This window comes from Eptatretus burgeri, chromosome 10 (genome assembly GCF_056783735.1).
Source record: "Eptatretus burgeri isolate ZD-2024b chromosome 10, Ebu_testis_v1, whole genome shotgun sequence".
Classification (NCBI taxonomy): Eukaryota; Metazoa; Chordata; class Myxini; order Myxiniformes; family Myxinidae; genus Eptatretus; species Eptatretus burgeri.
Window position 1 is genome coordinate 72,812,949 of NC_140970.1, and position 19,836 is coordinate 72,832,784.

At 39.7% G+C, this 19,836-nt stretch overlaps 1 protein-coding gene and 1 long non-coding RNA gene across 2 annotated transcripts in view; one reads left to right on the forward strand and one right to left on the reverse strand.

The window, feature by feature from the left end:
* LOC147018860 (metal cation symporter ZIP14-like) overlaps positions 1 to 19,836 on the reverse strand; it is a 207,044-nt gene that overhangs the window by 112,286 nt on the left and 74,922 nt on the right. Inside the window, exon 2 of the mRNA XM_085898957.1 lies at positions 2,981 to 3,293. Within this exon, the coding sequence (XP_085755083.1) occupies positions 2,981 to 3,238 (258 nt within the window). The 5' untranslated portion in view covers positions 3,239 to 3,293. The remainder of the gene's footprint in view (positions 1 to 2,980; positions 3,294 to 19,836) is intronic.
* On the forward strand, positions 15,431 to 19,017 carry LOC147018862 (uncharacterized). Its single transcript, XR_015062557.1, has 3 exons — positions 15,431 to 15,563; positions 15,735 to 15,921; positions 17,824 to 19,017. It is a non-coding gene; the product is annotated as an uncharacterized LOC147018862 (long non-coding RNA).

Genomic DNA, 19,836 nt, shown 5'->3' on the forward strand with positions numbered 1-19,836 from the left:
GGAGGCATTAATTTAAACTGGAGTGCTCTAAACGGTGGTCCGGGAAACGTTATAATTCTCATTGTGGTTGCACACCAACTCAAGAGTGCCCACTGGCATTTTATTCATGCATGGAGAAGAGATCAATCCCACAACGACCAGGACAAAGGGTATCAAAACAAAAGTCATTAAAAATGTGTAAAATAAACCAGGGCATGAAGCAAGTACAACAACAACAGCAGTTGCAGAAATGAAGGCAAAGAAAAATAAACCGTCTCATTACGAAGGGAGATAAACAGCCGATTAGTTGCAAATGCCTAAACAGCCGATTAGCCTGTGAAGCACCGCACATATCTTCAACATCCAATTGAAATGATGCACTTGCATAGAATTGCAACGCCACGGAAAATTGTTGGAGGGGATGTAACGCATTGCTCATCGTAGGTTGATCCAGGTCATCTTGCACTGGATTCAGCAGCCAACGAAATGATTCCTTTGAGAGTCTAACACCAGACAAATTTTATATTGTCACACTTCACCAGAGGATTGCATCGACCCCCAAACATTCTCAATGCACGTTGGTGAACTGCCCTATTCCTATCCTCTTCTGCCACCTCTTGAGCCAATTTAAGCACTCCAAATGCATCCATATTTACCGTCCCATTTAAACTACAAATTTATAAGCCATGCAATTCTCCCTTTGCTGTAGTTATTGTCTGTGGATGACTGCAATTATAACTGTAACCAGCATCCTTACTGCAGTACATAAACCACAATAGTGTAACCTATAGTGATTTTAAAGTTAACTTAAACTGCCAGGAAATATTTGAGTACAACTGCAGTTCCAACCATACCACTTTTGCCGAATGCTTGCTTCAAGGTCTTAAACGCACTCGAAAACATACCCTCGCTGGCAGGGTGTAAAAGTTCATTATTTAAATGCTTGTGATTAAGTTTTGATTGTGCATTAGATAGTCACTCTTTGGTGATTGGTGACTAACTTTAAATGAGTGATCATCGCACATTAGCGATTTTACATGTGTAACTCTTAAACACCCTTCATAAATTTGGCCCTTAATGTTGAGGCACAAAATTTTATTTTGGAAAGAATCAACATCCAAAAGACCCCCACAGCCTTCTATTTTTCCTCCAACACCCACAAAAGGGCAAATTCATTGGTTACTTTCATAAGGTATCGAAGACAATAACGGTCATTTGAATTACCATTCTTGTGCCATATCCACATCCGAGCATTCCTACAGGTAATGTACAAGCTAACCTCAAGCAATGAATTGTAACAGAGTACTAAGTACACACACAATGGCTTACTCTTTTCAAAGATGCCCTGGGATCTTTAAAGCTGACAAATTAAATGGCAATCGTACAACGGGTTTTACATTTCCTTTTGAAAGATGACATTTTCCAAGACACAGCGATCCTTATCTTGTATCACTCAATATGTTTGAGTTAGACTTCTGTAATCAAACCCAGATTACCAACCAAATTAGATATTGAAAGACCCTTGACTTGGGAGGTTTGTGGGAGCAATCAAATGAAGTATGCTCATCACAAGTGAGAGATCTCTTCTTTGAATTAACAACCACAACCCTGAAAGATGTCCACAAAATTTTAATAGGACTTACTAATGCCTAAATTGATGTGAAGAAAAAAACAAAACTGCAAAACCTTGTACTATTATAAAGATTTTGTGTGGATGTAAGATATTGTTGCAGTGCTTGCAGCCAAGGTTAATCCCAACCAACCCAAATTGCGGTGACAGGTGATTAACACCGCCATACTGGATGGCCGAGCAGTTTTTCCTCATTAGGAGGAGGACACGATAATCCTCGGAGATTATAACATGCGCGGGAAGAGCATGAGGCAATGGCGGTGTGACGGAGCACAGGAATGGATGCACAGGGGGGTTTATACTCGAACCCCATGACAAATACACCGACAACCACTTAAAATGAACACATTTAATGAAAATATACAAATATTTATAAAGGACAATAATCAGAATATTACAATATGTGAAGTAAATTAAAGTCTAAGTTGAGGTGCCTCAAACACACAGACTTTAAAAAATACAGACAAGGGGAAAACGAAACAAAAGCAAAGCAAATCCTCCCTTTATTCTGGGACTTAGCTTCGTCCAGCGATGGTCTTTATGGAACTTGGAATCGAGGCGCTTCATAGACGCGCCCAAAAATGGCGCCAAACCGCTCCCTCGCAGCGGGAAAAAAACGTACGTCAGGCAATTCGTGAGCGGTATCCAACACAAGGGCTCAGGGACCCCGTTCAGCCTCTTCATGCATCAATTGTCCTCACTGACTCTGCGGCTTTGCAGAATCGCACCATCCCCTCCTGTGATACACGAGGCCTCGATGCCCGTCCCACACGACCAGCCAAGAGTGTATGGCCAGCGTCTCACTTCACCACACGAGCCAAATCGCCTAAGCACAAATACGAGAATTGTGCAGTCTTCTTCATGCGTTGAAGCAAAGCCATTTCGTCGTATGAGAGGAGAGCAAAGCGAGATCCTCCGTCCTAGCCACATTCCTACCACGACTACAACTGCCATCCTCATACCGACCTCATGCGTTCCTCCTCCAAACTCTCAACTCTGACTGACGTCACACCGAACCCTCCCCCCCTACCCCCCGCCCCATTTCCTCCTCTAGGGTGTGGCTTGCTCTCACGAAACCTGGGAAGGCGCGGCCTCTGCCCACTCGGCTAGCTTCTGACATCACGCCCATCAATCATCAGCCTCGGGGGTGTGACCTCACCTGCCGTCACCCTTGGAGGTGGGGCTTCTGTCTGCACGGCACATTTGGCTTGCTTGTAAACGCAAAAACGTAGGAATAGGTTACAGGGATCAATCACATGCTGGGCGAACTTATTATTAATCCCTATCTAATTAACACCGCACTTACACCCCCCCCCCCCCGCCAAACATAGCAAACAGTGATGCATGCAAAACTCTTTAACTTTTGCTTACCTGAGATCGACTGCTGTTGGTCCAAAGATCAAAAGCACCTTTTTGGTCGCCATCAAACCCAACTTTTGTTTCCAGCAAAGCTTTTAGCTCGCTGACTGTCAATGACCCATTAATACTGTATTTGTTCAGGAGAGTCTGAAGCAGGAAGCCTCCATCATCCATGTTGGTCCTCTTTGCTTGAGAAGGAACCATTATGTATGCGAGGATGACAGTGACTATTAACTTGGACAGAAAGCTTCCTCCATTCTTTGGAGCCATAGAAAAATGTTGATTTTTCCAGACTATCAAAATCTGCCTCTCAGAAACATCATCTCTGAAATACAAACAAAAGAAAGGAATATGATGATGTCATTTTCAAAATTCACATTATTTTTTTCTACCACAATTGAAGATATCATGACAAGGGAATTTTGTTGTTTTTTTAAGTTGTTTTTGGCATTTACACCATTGGGAGTTCTTTGAAATAAAGGGAGGTAGTCGTAGAAAAAAATATTGGCACCCTTGAACTTTTTTCAAATAATGCACCATTTACTTCAAATAATTGTTGTAATTAAATAATCTTTTGATATCCACAAATGTATTTCTTTGGTTTGCAGTGGAACAAAACAAAAAAAGCTGAAAAAAATTAAGAAATCCTAGTTTATTCCACACATAAATCCTAAAATGGCCTGGACAAAATTATTGGCACCTTTTCAAAGTTGTTAGAAATTATTAGATTTTGAGCAGGTGATTCTCCTTTACTTTGGAATTGAACTCACCTGTGATGAGTTGCAGGTGCCTGCAAAATAAAAATCACTCATTCAACCAGTATGAATAGAGAAAAGGAGTCATTCTGCTGCTTTGTGTTGTGTCACTGTTTGGCAATGAGCATGGAGAAAAGAATGAAAACCAGAGAATTGTCTGAAGAGGTCAGACACAAGATTGTAGCCAAGCATGGACAATCTCAAAGCTACAAGTAAATCTCCAGAGACCTTGATGTTCATGTGTCCACCGCACACAATGTTATCAGGAAGTTTAAAGCCCATGGCACTGCAACCAACCTCCCTGGACATGGCCACAAGAGAAGACTTAATCAAAGATTGCAGCGAAGGATTGTTCAAATGGTGAAGAACGTACCTCAATCAACTGCCAAACAGATTCAAGCTGACCTTCGGACACAAGGTACTACAAATAATGCACCATTTTCTGCACAAATAATGCACCACTCGTACCATCTGTCGCCAACTCAATGAAAGGGGGTTCTATGGTAGAAAACCCAGAAGGATAGAGAGAGATAGAGAGCGAGAGCGAGAGCACTAAGAAAGCCCAACTGGAGTTTGCCAAAACACACCTGAACAAGCCAAAATCCTTCTGGGAGAATGTCTTGTGGATGAATGAGACCAAATTAGAGTTTTTTGGAAAAGCACATCATCTCTGTTCACAGAAAACAAAATGAAGCCTTCAAAGAAAAGAACACCTTCCCTAGTCAAACATGGAGGAGGTTCAGTGATGTTTGGGGTTGCTGTGCTGCCTCTGGCACTGGGTGCCTTGAATGTGTGCATAGCATCATGAAATCAGGAGATTACCAAGGCATTTTGGAGTACAATGTTCAACCCAGTGTCATAAAACTGGGTCTCCATAGAAGGTCATGCATCTGGCAGCAGGACAATGACTCCAAACACACTTAACAAAGCACCCAGGAATGGTTCAAGACAAAATGATGGACTGTTCTGAAGTGGCCAGCAATGAGTCCTTATCTAAATCCCATTGAATACCTGTGGGGAGATCTGAAAACAGCAGTTGGGAGAAGGAACCCTTCAAATCTGGGAGAACTGGAGCAGTTTGCACAAGAAGAGTGGGCCAAACTGCCAGTAGAGAGGTATAGGAAGTTCATTCATGGCTATAGGAAGCACTTGACTGCAGTTATTTTGTCCAAAGGCTATGGTACCACATATTAAGTCGAGGGTGTCAATTATAATTTTGTCAATGCTATTTCTATTTATTTTCTGATTTAAAAGGATATATTAAGTTTTGAATTAAACACAGTTTCTGTGATATCAACAGTGAAATAAAGAATTGTGGAGACCAAATACTTTTCTCAATTTCAACTTATTTTTTTAGAGAAAATTGAGTTATTTGAAAAAAGTGCAAGGGTGCCAATATTTTTGTCAACGACTGTACGTATGAATAAAGTCATTGAAATAACAAATTAAAGAGTATGAAGGGAGTCACTCAAATATCGAATTTATTAAAAAACAAAATTGATACCTGTACTCATAATAATTCACTAGATAGGCTACTCTTGCTTAAATCAAAACAAAATGACAATTTCTATGACAACGAAGAATAATATCAGCAAAATCATATTTGCAAATAGAGCGAGACATGAAAAAGTACGAACGCATTGCTGACCTTGAAAATAATATTCAATGTCAACACCAAAACAAACAGTGACTCAACAAGAAAAGCACTCGGGAGAGTGCATACCTCCACGAGGCTGAACAGTTTACATTTTCTATCCCACTGATAGGCCGGATACGGGTCTTCAACAAAATGTAATCAATTCATCCTTGTCACACACCCAACATGTCCACCAAGTTTCGTCCAAATCTGTCCACAACTTTTTGAAATATTGTGCTATATATTGTTTTTTTGCCCCATCTCTCAACGGTGAAGAATCTTAAATTGTAGAATCCAAATCTTCACCAAAATTGAATCAATTCATCCTAGTCACATACTCAACTTGTCCACCAAGTTTTGCCAGAATCAGTCTTTAACTTTTTGAGATATCCTTCTCACAAACAGATCAAAAGCAAGAACTTATTTTTTCTATCACCCCTGCCTGTCAACACCAAAACAAATAATGACAATGAGAATGGCACTCGGTAAAGCGCATACCTCCACCAGACTGAACAGTTTACATTTTGACGACATCTTCGGTGGCAGACATAAATAGAGTATATCAAGATATGCCCTTGGAGATATTTTTGGTCAGAAATAGCATATATACTATAAAAAAATAGGACTGCCTGTCCTGAAGCTTACCTGGATCAGGAGCAACAGTCCCTCAAACCGACCCACCTCCCTCCCCCCTCCCAAACCACCCAACTGCACACACACTTAGACCGTGATGTTTTTAATGCCATGAACAAACTTTGGTACATCACGGGTGATGAAGGTCGTGGTCAAGATTCATGGAAATTGGGTGTGTAGTTCAGAGAAGAGGGCAAATATTTTTTGGGGGTCAACCCCCCCCCCTCCCGAAGACTCCTTTAATGAGTGTAGATTTTGATGCAGTCAATACACTTTGGTACATGACAGGTGATTAGGGTTGTGGTCAAGTTTCATTGAAGTCGTGCATGTAGTTTGGGAGGAGAGCAAATACCTATCTTTGGGGGGGGTCAAACCCCACTCTATAGACCCCCATAACGAGCTCAGATTTTGATGTGGTCGATATACTTTGGTATATTATGGGTGATGAAGGTTGTGGTCAAATTTCATCAAATTGTGTGTGTAGTTTCTTTTTGGGGAGAAGGTGGATGTAGCAAATCCCTATTTCATTTATTTTTGGGGGGAAGGGGGGGGGGTTAACGCCCCCCCCAATAGATCCTATTAATGAGCGCAGATTTTGATGCAGTCAATAAACCTTCGTTCGGCATCAGATATGCTTGGCATCAGACATCAGAAACTTGTGGTCAAGCTTCAACAAAATCGTGTGTTTAGTTTCGGCGATAATGTCTGAAGTGTTTACAGCCTGACACTCACTCACCTACAGACACTGCTCAATCGCATAAGCTCATCTGACTGAAGTCCAGGTGAGCCAAAGATTAATATATGGGCTGTTCTACAGTAATATGCTACATATATGTAATAATATGCTACAATAAGGGTCTTATCTTCAGGAGCTATCACAGAATTCCTAAAGTATCTATAGAATACCACTAACATGTTTTTAGATGTATATAAAAACGTAGATATATACATATATACATATATACATATATACATATATATACATATATACATATATATATACATATATATATATATATATATATACTATTAATAGCAAAACCGCTATGGTCCTAAAATTAAAGCGTGCAGATAAAATTTTATTCACTGTGATGGGAATATATCTTTGTCTTAAGTGTAATATTAAAAATGAAATAGATTTACCAAGAGTTTTATATGAACACATACGTTTTTGATTGAGACTGGTTTAGATTATATGTGTAAAAAGACTTTACTTATGATATCCCACACCTGAATTTGCCAAAAAAAAAATACTTTAATGTGAATGCTGGGGGGTTGAAAACAGAGTAACAAACGTTATGCTATCGGTCAATTCGTCATGAAAGAAACAAAATGCTCAAGCTGCACAACCTTTAAAAATAGTCTTGTTATTTTTGTGATAACATAACTTTACCTAAATGACAAATGTGTAACAAAGGATAACATTAGTGGTAAGTCCATATCGCCGTAAAAGCTGTACAAAAATCTGGCTTTCCGATTGCGGTCCAAAGTCACGTTTGTTAAGGCCCGGTCACACCTCGACGTTTTAGCCAACGTATGCCGATTTTTGAATTTTTTTCTAAAACGCTGGCACACGTTGAATACGTTATGGGTAAGTTTTGATAACATTGAGAGCATGCTGAAAAACACTGCCATACAACGTTGTACGTTGGCTTTAAACGTTGTACTTTTTGGTTGTCCTCAAATTTTTTCATGCTTGAAATTTCACGACGTATGCCGGCGTATGACTCGCACGTTCCGCTACGATGGCCACAAGTTGTATGCACGGTCTGCGATCGTTGACAGATGTCAACACATGCTACTTATAAGTTAATCATAAGTTGAGACACGCCGAGGTAATGTTTAGCGTACCCGAAACTTATTTCTAACCTATGATTAACGTGTTGTTGGCACGTTACGCGATCGTTGCCACACATCGACAGACGTTACTTTTAAGTTACTCATAGGCTGAAAGATGTCGGTATAATGGATCGTCCTTGCATCAGCGTCCACGGCCACGGCCAGGACACTTATTTGCAGCATTCTTCAAAATTTTCTTCGGCATGACGAGGATGTTCACACTTTGATGTCTAGCTTGGCTATGATTCCAATTGTCCATCGGCAGCGTCTATTTAAAATAGTCGAGTTTGAGTGTTTTAACACGTTCAGAAGAAACGCTTCAAATTTCCAAACCCCAGCGTCAAAAAACAAAGGCGAGTGACAGCAATTTAAATTGTTCATTGTAAACAATGAAAATAGCTGAGTGGTACCGTTTAAAAGTCGTTGAGTGTAAAAAAAATCAAATTGTTGAGCGCAAGCGTCTACTTTCAATAGTGGAGATGCAGCCATTTAAATCGTTGAGTTCATCATTTAAATCGTTAAATCGTTAAACGCAAGGACGATCCATCATAACCCACACCCTCCCCTCACACTCACCCACTACTGCCAACATGAACAAACTACTACTATTACTAATACTAATACTGATACTGATACTGCTGACATGGACATCGACTCAAAAAGGACTCGAAAACACTGTTGGGTTCCCCTTTTATGAGCAGCATTTTTATATACCAATTCCCAAAACCGCTGGGAACACGTCTTTATATGGCAGTTGTAAGCTAGAAACACGTTAATTTTTTTTTTTTTTTTGTCGACCGGAAGACGTCATTGGAATACGTCGACATACGTCGATGTGTGTTGGGACTACGTAAAGAATTGGTTCAAAGCACGTCAAACATAAGTTAGAAATAAGTTTCGCGTAAAAAAGACATTACAGCGACGTGTTTCGACTTATGAGTAGCTTATAAGTAGCCTTTGTGGACGTGTGTAAGCGTCCACATATCGTGTGTAAAACTTATCCCCATCGCATGCGGAACGTGTGTCATACACCGAGTACGTCGTAAAATTTTGAACATGTTTAAAATTTCTTGACGTACTCTACTTACTACGACGTATGATAGCGTACTTTAGCGTTGTACTCACGTATACCAAACTTACTCACACCGTATTTGACGTGCCCCAACGTTTTAGACACATTTTTCTTAGGTTGGCATACGCTGGCAAGATTGCCAAGGTGTGACCGCGATGTTGACACTTCCATTTCTACGGCAGTTATGATTCGAATCGTTGTGCGTCAGCCTTTTAATAGGCTACGTCACAACATCGTCGGCGATGCGTGCAACGCGCTATGCCTAAGTTAGACTATCGTTGGGTATCGGTTGTGTAGGCCGACAACAGGTTCAGCATTCGTTGGTATAAGTTATCTATAACACAATGAAACGTTCTGTGTCCGTTATCAATGCGTTATACATAAGACCAAGTCGCTATGAATACGTCCGAATCTTTAAAAAAAAAAAACATCAAAAGTTCAACGTAAGCCAGCGTTTTACATACATTTTAATACGTTGCCATCGCTGGCTAAAACGTCAAGGTGTGACCGGGCCTTTACAGAAGGCTTTGAGCCAGTCAGACGCCGTTTAATAATCATCACTACGAGAGCCTACGCTATATATATATATATATATATATATATATATATATATATATATATATATATATATATATATATATATATATATATATATATATATATATATATATATATATATATATATATATGTCGGGGATTGAATGTACTCTAACAGCAACCAAGCATGTTTTGGTGGTTTGTTAAACCCTTGAGCTAATTGGAAATAGGGAAAGGATAAATCTTCCCAATGTTTATCTGTGCACTGTCAAATAACTTGTTTTGCCAGCCTAAGGGCTGGCACTGTTACACCACAGCTGGCCTTGTTGACTGTTTGGAGTGGCCTTTCTGACCGGGCAGCTGGGCTGCCTGGAATCTGTTGGATTACTGTCCAGAACTGCTAAAGCCCAACAACATGTAGGAGGCTACCTTGCAAACCGTGATAAGGGAAGGAAGGGAGCTGTTTCTGTACTCTCTGTGCTCTCTTATCAGCAGTACTGGCAGGAGAATGCTAAAAAACTAATGAATGGTAACAAATCCTCTTTGACAAGCAGTCATTCAGAGGTCACAGTAAACTGAATATAAGGAAGTGCTGAAAGCCAGCTCACCAGAGGATTAGGCTGGGTGGACTATTGTGTTCAAAGCCTGTTGTCTCCATATGCATATGTCTGATGTGTAATAAAACCTTCTCTTCCAAGATCGGTGGGAACAAAGCTTGATCTTAATCAGTGTGGACCTCACCTGGATATATATATATATATATATATATATATATATATATATATATATATATATATATATATATATATATATATATATATATATATATATATATATATACATACACACATACACATACACAAGGAAGAATAGCATTTCTTGAAAAAAATAACTTCTGAGGTAATGCCAAAAACTTGAATGTCAATATAACATTTGTTACATTTCTGTTAATGAAGACAGAACACCCCATCAATAAATTGTGCTGGGTTAGATTATCTTCTTACTGTTGGATTCCAGTAGTGGAGGGGTCAGTCTTTTATTTCCCCTCATTTGCAAGATAAACTGGACACACTTAATGTGGACTATGTATGTAACACAATGGTTACCCATTACTGTGGAAAGGCTCATACATACATACATACACACACACACACACACACATACACACACACACACACACACACACACACACACACACACACACACACACACACACACACACACACACACACACACACACACACACACACACACACACACACTTCGCTGATGAGAATACAAAGGAGGGGTGGGGAGAAAGTGAGGAGGTGGAGGGAGAGGGAAAGAGAGAGAGGAGGGAGGGTGAGTGAGGAGGGGTGGGGGAAGGGAAAGCAGGATGAGGTGAGGGGAAGGGAAGGCAAACGTGTAGTGGAGCATTAATTACGATTCATAGTGTCTCATCAAAATGATTCAGTAAATAAAAATATGGAAGACGGAAACAAAATAATGTCTGAAATCCATTTTCTACTCGTCATGTAATAAATACCACCCAGATACGTCAGAAGACAAACACGATCCGGACATAATAATCACCCGGATACGGCTAGAGAGAGAGTGACAGAGTGAGAGAGAGAGTGAGAGTGAGCTTTGCTTAAATAAATACACTGAGTTATTAAAATTTTCAGATTTCACTCGAGTTTGACAGTTATTTTGTCCACGTGATTCAATCCTCCAAAAATCAAATTATACTAGGAATACGCGTGCACATGCACGGGATAGCAGTACAACATAGCTGGTAGTAGACGACAGTCCGTACACGGGGAATGACAAAAATACACATTGTGCAAAATGCAAGTGGTACTATGGAATGCCAAGACTTCCCAAACATTGTCGACATGTCCGCAAAGTTCCACAGCAATTTCATAGGGATCGTGTGATGGCGAGCCGAGTTTTTAGTGTGCAAGCTTGGTATTATAATAGAGATGTCAATTAGTCCATGAAAAATCACATCATATAATACATGAAATCACTCCAAGCTCCAAATTTGAAAAATATAGCACTTACAAAAGCAATGCATACAGAAATTCATAGGTATGTAGATGAGGCATTCAATGATATCAGTGAGGAAAGTGAAAAAAAACGTTGAGCACTTTATCGTTGATAAACCATTGGGGCCTGTTCCAAGTCAAGGCATTGTTGACTGAAGACCACAGCAAGGGAGAATGAGGTGACTGAGGATGTGCCTTGATAAAATATTTAATTAAATAAAGCTGTTAATTATCTTCAAAAGGGGTGCTTTAATTAACCCAAACACCCAGTTTTCAGTTATGGACATAGACAGACACAGACACCAAATTTTGCATGTTGCAAAAGGGTACCCCAAAATGGTTTCTTGTAGGGTAGCATATCTGGGGGAGGGAGTTCAAGGCAAGGGTAAGACCCCTTTTTTCTTTATGTAAATGTGTATCATATTGCATCCCTGATGGTAGCTGGTATTACAAATCATCTTCTTAAATAAAGAAAGTTAAAACAACTTAACAATATACAAAATAGTAATGTTGAAATCTGAGAATAATTCAAAATTTTCAAAATGCTTCACTTCACTCATTTTAAGTGGAGGTTTAAACCAAAGAATCCAACAATGACATTTGCAGCAAAGCAGAAGCGATTTTTGCTCATGCCATTAACAGATATAAGCAGCAAAGATGGTTGTGACAGGTGATGTTAGCATTATCAATTTGAATAACAATTCAAAGGTCGGATAATGCCGATAATTATGTTATTAATTTAAACAGCACACATGCAGATAAGTTACATAATCATTCTGACTTTATTCTCATTAATCATTCTGACTGATGAAAAACCGATAAAGAAATAAATAATCAAGAAAGAAAGATAAAGAAACAACTTAAAAACATGCATTACAATGATGTTGAAATCTGATTGAGAATAAGTTGAAATTTTCAAAATGTTTAATTTCACTCATTTTTAAGTGCAAGTTCAAACCAAAGCAACTTGATGAAGGCTTGAAGAAGATGGATCACAGGATGGCCGAGATGCATGCACACTCACCTTTAAGCTGTCGAGCCTAGGTTTGAATCTTGGCCAAGCTAGAAACAGTGATCTCAGGATTTCACAGGCAGGCTGTGTGCCAGCATTAAACCAGGCATCCCGTTTGCTGGCATTAGTTGGTGGCCATTGAAGATCCCATAGTGTCCTTCGTGAAAAGTGTGCCAGCTATCACCAGCACCCTGGCCAAATTAAAAATTCTTGCCCTAACATTAGTCGAATGTCAGGCTTGGCCAGCCGGTTCGTGAAAGACTCGAGCCAAAATCTCCCCTGGCCAACCTTGCAAGAACATGGGAATAATTGTGGCAGTGAAGAAGAAGAAGAATAAGGAGGCTGATTAAGGTGATGTTAGTCGACTTCAAAGCAGATGGAAGATGGCCTCAGGCAAATGACAGGGTGAATAGAGCAATTTAATGTTTGTGAAGTATATGTCTTTTGATCTAATCTGTCAGTGAAGCCATAGGTCAAAATGCCCAGTGTGATGTAATGTAAGAGCATATTTAAACCATTACCCTCATCCACACTTCTGCAAATGAAGTGGCAACTAGTCCAGGATTGGTTTTCAGCCAAAGAAAACGTTTACAGCAGTCATGTCATGTATGCCCTAATGCTCTGTTGGCCATACCTATATCATTCAAACCAGCTATCAAAAGACTAGGTTAATGTGATATCTATTTAACATAAAGCAAAAATGAGTGAATTTTTGAAGCTATGAATAACCAAATCCACTTTACACCCCAGCAAGAAAACTGCAGTCCAAAAACAGGAAACACCTCATACCTCAACACTGGACATCAAGATGATCAGAAAGATGACTTCTGTTTTTTTTATTATTGACGAAGGTGATGTGAGCAGACGGAAATGACTTTGGGTAAATTTTACAGTGAATCGAGTAGAATGTCTGAAGTACAACATTTTGTCTTTTGATAAAATCTGTCAAAAAAAGAGACGGGTACTTTTTCTAGTGTTTTGATAACATACGGAAGTCAAGTTTATCTGAACCATTCAATAAGATTTTTGAGGGCATTTGTGGAATTGGTTCTTTCTTATTGGGATGAAGAATGGATGATCACCAAAACAATGCAGTAGAGGTTGGATGGGCTTTTACAATGCAAGATCTTTTGCTAACGGTGCTCTTTTGCACCATTATATGTACCAGTAACATTTAGATAACTCATGTGGTCAGTTATGATATTACCGTGCACTTCTGGCAGAAAGCATGAAACTTCGCACAATAATAATGACACCCACAGAACAATTTTAGCCTGGGAGCCACTTCATTTTTTCTTTCTGTACTAATTAACAGCGTGTTATAAACAAGCACTCTAACTGGGCGTGGCACACTCATATTCATCCAAATTCAAGCTGGAGTAATGAAAGAATGTTGGACAAAATGGTGGCCGAAAGTAAAATTTGCAAGAATTTCGAACCAAATCTTCGCTTTTTTGATGTTTACCGAACAGTAAATGATCCCAAGATGATTCAGCTGTCAGAACAGGTAAGATTTGCTTGCTATTATTATATAATGATGAAATGGCGTGGTACAACAGTCTGATGAGCATCTCATGATGTCGTTTGTGTTGGTTTTTTGTCGACAAATATGATGACGGTTCTTGATCAGATTCATTCGCCGTCTGTAATATCTGACAGATTCAGTCATCAGAAAACATTCTGATGCCCTAAAGCACCTTGCTTTATAGCCTTGACAGAATAATTCTGTCTGTGCTGGGCACTGTCTGTGCTGGTGTTAGGTCGATCCAATGCTATTTAGTAGTGCCAATTTGCGACATGTTCAGGGGCCGCTGGCTTCACATGGTTATTACTCAAAAAGAAAGTGATGTTCACTTTTGAAGTCAACTCACAGGCTTACCCAAATGCTTCATTCAGATATATGGTGTGTAAATTATCCGATCATAAATTGAATTCCTTTTTTATTGGAACAATTTTGGAGAGAGGTCTGCCTGATATGTAAACATTTCCTGCTGACGCAGTGCTTCCCACTCACAGAAACGACCAATTTTTTTACTTATTTTAGAAAAATATATCATGATTAAACTTTTTATTGTCCGATACATGTTTATAGTGATTTAAATTTTTTTATTTAATTGGAATTTGATGCTTTATTGCTCCTGAATTATTTTATGTTTTGTTTGGACGATGCAAAACCAGAGTGTGGTGACCAAAACCTGTCGCATCTTCTCACGCATGACGACCCCAATCTGTTATGGCGCTAAAGAGATTTGATCACTGTGCTGGGCACAGACAATTATCTCTCATTTTGTGCTGTTGCGGATGTCAAGGTTTTCCCAAGTCTGACGCTGCCAGTCGTGGTGTTCATTACTAATTTTGTCTTCCCTCGGGCCCATCTAACAAAGCTCATAGTGTGGACATGAATATAAATAATGTCTTCCTAAGTTCAAATTTTAAAATGTCCAGAGATGATCATTTGGCCTCATCAGTCCCATATGGATGAAGCATACTCAGCAGGCTGGTGTTTTGTATGAAATTATGTTGCTATGCACAACATGATTCAGAAGGGTATGCTAAAGATACACTGTGTGGAGAGCAGGCCTATTGTTGAGAGTTTTGCTTAGACTATGGCACATAATCATGTTCTTCTTAAATCAATTGTGGAAAAACATGCAATTCTCTGCCCATCATTACAATCCTCCCAGAGTCAATAAGACTCACAAAATTTGATTGCGACTACTATGCCCCGAGACAGGGTGAGAATAATTGATGGATTATTTCAACGTGGAGTTCTCTTTTTCCAAGTCCCTGATGCAGAGGGTGGTAGGAGAGTAAACTGGGAACTTTGTATCGTTTGCCAAACAACAAAAGAAGACGGCATGGATGGCGTCGACTTTGTGCCCGGAGTTGACGGAAGCTCTATTATACATCGCTCGTAACCCGTTCGCAATTCCTGCTGAAGACTCAGCGCATTTCACCACCATCCAGAAGTTTGTTTGTGTAATGTACGATCAGTCCCTGGAATGCACAACTGTAGATGAGGCACGGAAGAACCTCTTTTGCTAGAAATCTGTCCGAGGCCTTGATTGGCTGCCACCAACAAAGGTAGGCAATAAGAAGTCTTTATTTGTTTGCTCCGTTTAACAGAACATTCCATTCTTCCATGATGAACTTTCAACACTTAAACTTCTTGATCTGATCTTAAGTGTTTGTTACATATCAACGGCGCTGAAAGTTTCCTCGAGGACAAATGGTTAAATTTCCTCTTTATTTCAGGATGCCTCACATCAGTATCTCAAGCGAGCCATCTATCAATGTGGAGTATGGATGTGCAGTCCCGATCCAAGTCGTCCAGACGTTACGCCATCGGATTACGGCTGGAGGAAAGTTCAAGACAGATGGGAGCCTGTGTGGACTGTTAAACCGATTGTATCAGCCTGCCAACAGCTGATCAAATGCACATGTAAGAATGTATCTTGTGTGTGCAAATGTGCATGAGCTGAACTGAAGTGCACTTACTTATAAATGTAAGTGTGAATGTGCGAAGTAAATGTGCTAAGTATATTGTGGACTGGTGAGTAACAACATTCTTGTATCGAATCATGTTGCCTCTCACTGAAGATAGTGTGACCTTGCTACTTGTTCAGTGTTTGGGCATATTGCCTACTGTTGTGGAATATTCTTCGTTCTGGTAGATTCAGAACTGTGAGATTTGGTAAGTGACTCGAGAAATTGAAACATTTTCACTTATTTTGTAGTTGAATGGACTGAACATGTTTTGCAATAACCAATATACGAATCAGTTTGACCGACTGTCTCTTTCCAACGGTCACCATCTTGGATTTTTTGAGCCAGTATCCTGAATTTATCATGGTTGAGACGTCACACTGGGGTGAAAATAATCACAGAAATCGATTCTACACCCCCAAAATTAGTATAAATCTTTGTATTACACAAATGTTTGGTCCTGTTGGTTCGTTAGTGGGAAAATTAGCCCAAACTATGGATGCCAAATTGTATTTCAACTCCAAGATGACCTCCAAACATGAAAAGGTCAAAAAGTTGAATTTCTTCACCCAAAATAAATATGATTTCATGTTTCATTTGTGCAGTTTTGTTGGTTACTTCAAAAGTTATGAAACAATCCAATTTGACGGCGTTGAGGGACCTAATTAGCATAAATTATGCAAATTATGCTCTCCAAGGTCATTTTCCAGTGTGGCTCCCAGGTCAATTTTTTTTGTTAACACCTTGGCTACCTCCATGCCAAATTTGGTGCTTTCTGCCAGAAGTGCATGGTACATTTGAATATCCTGACGAACTGACCACACAAAGAGAAATGTAAAAGGAAATACCAATTATTTCAGAAACTGTTAGTTGAAAGTTGGGAGAAGCTTGCAGGCCATTATGCAAGAAGTTCAGAAATAGTGACATTTCTGGTCACTTGGCACATGAAGTATGGGAAATAGAAGGCTAGCAAGGCCTAAACTGAACAATCCTCAGACACTAGCATCTGAACTTGGGATGGCTTTTGCTGAAATCGGGAAAAGACATGCAGGGCAGACATCCATATTAGGTTGTGAACGGTTTATGTGATCAGTCCTTGGATGATTAAAAAGTAAGAAAACTTCCCACAAATCAGAACATGCCACAAGCAAGTGTTCACGTATTTCATGGTGATATTCTTGCTGATTGGCTAACAGTTTATATAAATATTTGTTTTGCTGTGATGCAATTTTGCTCTTTGGATTAATGTTTTGCTGCTATAGCATCTTACCCTAATAATTATTACATAATAAAATGGTATATTATAGTCAGTGACATGGATGTGGTATGCAGTGAGCACATGTTAGGCAACAATCTAAGCAAGCCAGCAGGGTTATGATTCTAAATGAAAAGAGCTTAGATAGAGCGAGTTGAGTCGGTCCAAAGTGATCACTGACAATCTTACATGAGATAAGGGACACTAGAAATGTCCAGGCATGCCCAGAGAAGACAAGGTGTGCGGTAGTGTGCTCAGACAGAGCCAACCTTTGCTTCACAATGCCAAACTGTATATGACGTCAGCAAACATTTCTGTTGTCAGACCTGAAAGCGATACGACAAAAAAAAATGCTGGCAATAACTTTTCAGCATCATGTGCTTGCAGAGCCAAATCAAAAAACAAGCAGTTCAGCCTTAATGTCTCTTCCCATCAGGGCATGATTCAAATAAATTATCTTTTTAACCAAAGCATGAACTGGTGACCCATAATTTTAACTCGTGCAGCAAAATGTTACTAGCACAGCAAATGTATTTATTACCTCTACTACTGAAGGTGAAGGAGGTTATGTTTTTTTCTGTGTTTCTGTCTGTTTGTGTGCAGGATATCTCAAAAAGTTGTGGATGGATCCAGATTTTGTGGACAGGTTGGGTGTGTGACAAGGAAGAATTGATTCAATTTGATTCCGGATCCGATTTTCAAGTGAAGATTCGAGTCCGGATCAGACTACTAGAATCTTTTAAAGTGATTCTTTACCATTGAGAGATAGGGCCAAAAATGATATATAGCACAATATCTCAAAAAGTTGTGGACGGATTCGGATGAAACTTGGTGGACATGTTGGGTGTGTGACAAGGAAGAGTTTATTAAATTTTGGTGAAAATCCAGATCAAACGACTACAATTTTTTAAGCGATTCTTCACCATCAGAGACAGGGCTAAAAACGATATATAGCACGATATTTCAAAAATGTATTGGGCCCGATATGTTCTCGTGGATCAGGCATTGTGTGGCGGAGGTATGCACTCTACCAAATGCCCTTATAGTTTGAACAGTGATCAATGCTCATGTCATTTTGTTTAACATTTTCCAAGTTAACCAGACTCTGTGGTTTAATGGTTGGTTGGAGTGTCTCCTCAGAGTCTGGGAGGTTGGTGGTTCAAACCCTGGCCAAGTCATGCCAAAGATCTGAAGAAAAAAAAATGGAACATGCCACTTCCTTGCTTAACGTGCACCATTTAAAAGGTAAGAGCACGGACAATCCCATAGGTTGGCATCCTTCATGGGTAGGAAGAAGTAGGAAGAAATACCTCCTCAGGAAATGTACAGCTGACTGTTGTGAGAAAGGCGGTGCCATTATTGTGGCGTCACAGGTATCCAGAGTACGTGGCAGCACTTCCCCAAAGTTCAGTGGCTGTATTTTCATCAAAAATTACTGTGTTGTGTCTGGAATCTTCGTCTGTATATCTTCTGTGTGTACATGAGCGTCTCCACTACGAGCCTTAGATCCTGTAAAAATAATAAATAAAAGTGTGCTAAAAACAGAGGAATGATTTGATGTTCGGCCGGTGGGGGAAAATTATTCCACATATCATATGCACTGTAGAGAAATCATGATTACAGAGGAAAAACCAAAAAAACAAATAAACCAATGTCACCCGCAGGATGACCCGTATCTTGTCAAAAGGTGACCACGTGTGACTTCTTTAAGGTCACACTGAGGTGAACAGAGCTGCGATCCACCAGGAGCGACTCCTTGAGGAATATCTGCCTACGAGAGATTCCGATGAGAATCGTTCTGCAAACCATGAAAAATATTCTTTTGCCTCATAACGTCACCAAATGACGTCATAATGTCTCAAACTTGACATCTCTAGAAAGCACTCATCGAGGTGTTCAATTTGAGGTACTACACGATATGGTTCCTAAAACTTGAAAATTTGACCTTGGGGTCAAATATGTTTGACCTTAGGTGCTAACCATTAAGGTCAAGGCCAATCACCACCAAAAATTAATCAGCTGAGCGCCAGACCATGAACTATATTCCCATGAAGTTTGAAGATGATCCGATCAAAATTACTCAAAAAATAAGGGTTTCGTCGACTCCCCTGATTTGCGACAAAGTGACCTTGACCTTCAAAATTTTGTGCACTGAAAGTGACCTCTATAGGCCTCTGATATGCGAAGTTACAAAAATTTCCAATGATAACTGTGCTCTGCAGAATTTTTTTATACGTGATTACAGACAAACAAAAAAAAATAATAAAAAAAACATACAAGCTGACTCACATATCTTGCAAAAACTTCGTTTTGGCAAGATAACAAGCAGTCAAAGACTGGTACTTACGAAATCGTCAACTTGACCTCTGACCTTGTCTAATAAAAGCTGTCTCTTGAGAAGGTAGCGACGGAAACCAGAAGTTTCTACGATGAATCTGTACCAAACCATCAGAAATCGTAACGTCGACCGAAGCATAAAATCTCCATTTCTCCACGCAATTATTTAATATTACTTTATCAAAGTCGCAAAACCGTAATATTCGGCCATCCACCAACAATCTTTACATAAACCGACGGCTTAGCGAGTCAGGCATGCGACGATAACCTTTATTGGGA